Genomic DNA, 2,038 nt, shown 5'->3' with positions numbered 1-2,038 from the left:
CAGCAGTAATTCTCCTGGGAGGCAGCTGAGAGATTTGAGAGGAAATCGCTGCTCCCAACAGGAAGCCCCTTCCCCAGCTCCCTGTGCACCTGCTGCTGGGCTGGTCTGTGTGTGCTGTGCTGTGTGTACTCTGAACGCCCCCTGGTGTCCTAAGCTCCCCTCCTGTCTCCCTCAGGGAGGTTTGTGACTGGGCTCACACTGAAATCTCCTCACTGTGTCCTTCGCACAGTAATACACGGCCGTGTCCTCAGGCTTCACGCTGCTCATTTGCAGATACAGCGTGTTCTTGGCGTTGTCTCTGGAGATGGTGAATCGGCCCTTCACGGAGGCAGCGTAGTATGTGCTGCTGCCATCACTATTAATGGATGATACCCACTCCAGCCCCTTCCCCGGAGCCTGGCGGACCCAGTACATCGAGTAGCTACTGAAGGTGAATCCAGAGGCTGCACAGGAGAGTCGCAGAGACCCGCCGGGCTGCACCATGTCTCCCCCAGACTCCACCAGCTGCACCTCACACTGGACACCTGTGAACACAGACACGTCGGGGTCAGGAAACTGTCACACGTCCGTGTTCCTCACTCAGACCCACTCACGTACTCAGTGTCCCTTGTTCCCCATCAGTCACCTCGTAAAACAGCGACGAGGAAAATCCAGCTGAGCCCAAACGCCATGGTGCGGCGTGCGTGTTCAGACCTGATCCCGGAATGGGGGCTCCTGGGAATCCTGGGGCTGGGCTCCTGTCCCAGAGCTGCAGGCTCGGGGCTGGGCTGGCTTTTATCAGCAGAGGGACCCTATTTGCATGTGCTCTGACTGTATAAGGAGCTCTGGGGTTGGGGACCCACAGAGAGGGCAGAGACCCAGAGCAGGCCTGGATGTACCTGAGCACATAGTGACAATTAGATTGTTTGGTGAAATATGACTTTTACTGTGACATGTGTTACTTAAACACAGCACAATCACCTTATTTCATTTTACTCATGCACGTAAGTCATGTGATGTGATATCATTTACCTGCATCACAGGTGAACAAGGCCAAACAGGACCACAGAGAGCTTGCTGGTGTCGAGAGCACAGGTGTGTAAAAGTGAACTCATGTGTGTGGCCATGCATGTTCTGCACTGCACCTCACTGCTCTCCTGAGCCACCTGCAGGACAGAGGTGACGTGTCCAGTGAGGTGCAGGTCTCCGTCCTGCATGAGCGCGTGTGGGATTTGCTGCTTTTTTGTGCTAACGGAGAATAATGTGAGAACCATGGTCACAGGTGTATTGCAGGCGTCTGGTCCATCTGAGCGTCACTCATTGTGCCTCTAACTTTCTCTGTCCACTGATAACTGCACTTGGACGGTAGTCGTCTTGCTGTGGTAGAGCTCTGTCAGCCACAGCCACGCCAGGATGACGTGTACAGTTGGAATCGCACACACATACATGATGTCCATGTTACAGCCTCAGCGTCATAATTGGAAATGCAGCGTGTGGTGTGACGCGGGCTCGCACGGGGCAGTGCTGAGTCTCCTTCCAATGAGTGCGTCTGTGCCGTGTGAGTCTGCGCACCTGCTGAGGGGTGTTGGTGTGTCCCTCGTGTCTGGGCTCTACGAGGAAAGCCAATGCTCGGCCTGTAGAAGGAGAGACCTGAGAAAATGTTATTCTTCTTATGACACGCAGCCACAGTGACAAGCAAGCTGCACTAAGTGCTAAGCAGTAAATTCCCTTCAAAATATCAGCTATGTGACATCATAGATGCTGTACCCCGAGGGCTGGATACTCAGGTGCCCGAGAAAAATATGAGATCATAATTGGTCTGCCCTTTTGATAGGTGTCCAGAGGGCACAGCCCTAGAAAGAAGAAAAGCTCAACGAGAAACAGTTAATTATTCAAAAAGCCAGTGTCTTAAATGTCTGGGAGCACTTCTCTCATTGAGGGCACAGAAGGCCTTGTGTGAACCGGGAAGCGAGACCTCAAGATGCTGAGTCTGTGGTCTTTACCATGGATTCTCTCCCCCAGGACTGTGTGAAGTTAATTCCAGCTGTCTCATTAAGCC

The 2,038-nt window shown here is 53.1% G+C and overlaps 1 gene segment (V, D, J or C); it reads right to left on the bottom strand.

Annotated features, from left to right (window-relative positions):
• Positions 1-171: 171 nt before the first annotated feature.
• Positions 172-2,038, bottom strand: part of LOC105309598 — a 13,369-nt gene continuing 11,502 nt past the window's right edge. The window contains 2 exon segments of the V gene segment in view: positions 172-524; positions 626-693. Of these exon segments, the coding sequence occupies positions 172-524; positions 626-671 (399 nt within the window).

The sequence above is a fragment of the Pteropus vampyrus genome, unplaced genomic scaffold (assembly GCF_000151845.1).
Source record: "Pteropus vampyrus isolate Shadow unplaced genomic scaffold, Pvam_2.0 Scaffold792, whole genome shotgun sequence".
Taxonomy (NCBI): domain Eukaryota; kingdom Metazoa; phylum Chordata; class Mammalia; order Chiroptera; family Pteropodidae; genus Pteropus; species Pteropus vampyrus.
The sequence above is the reverse complement of the archived record's forward strand: the minus strand, read 5'-3'. Positions and strand labels throughout refer to the sequence as shown.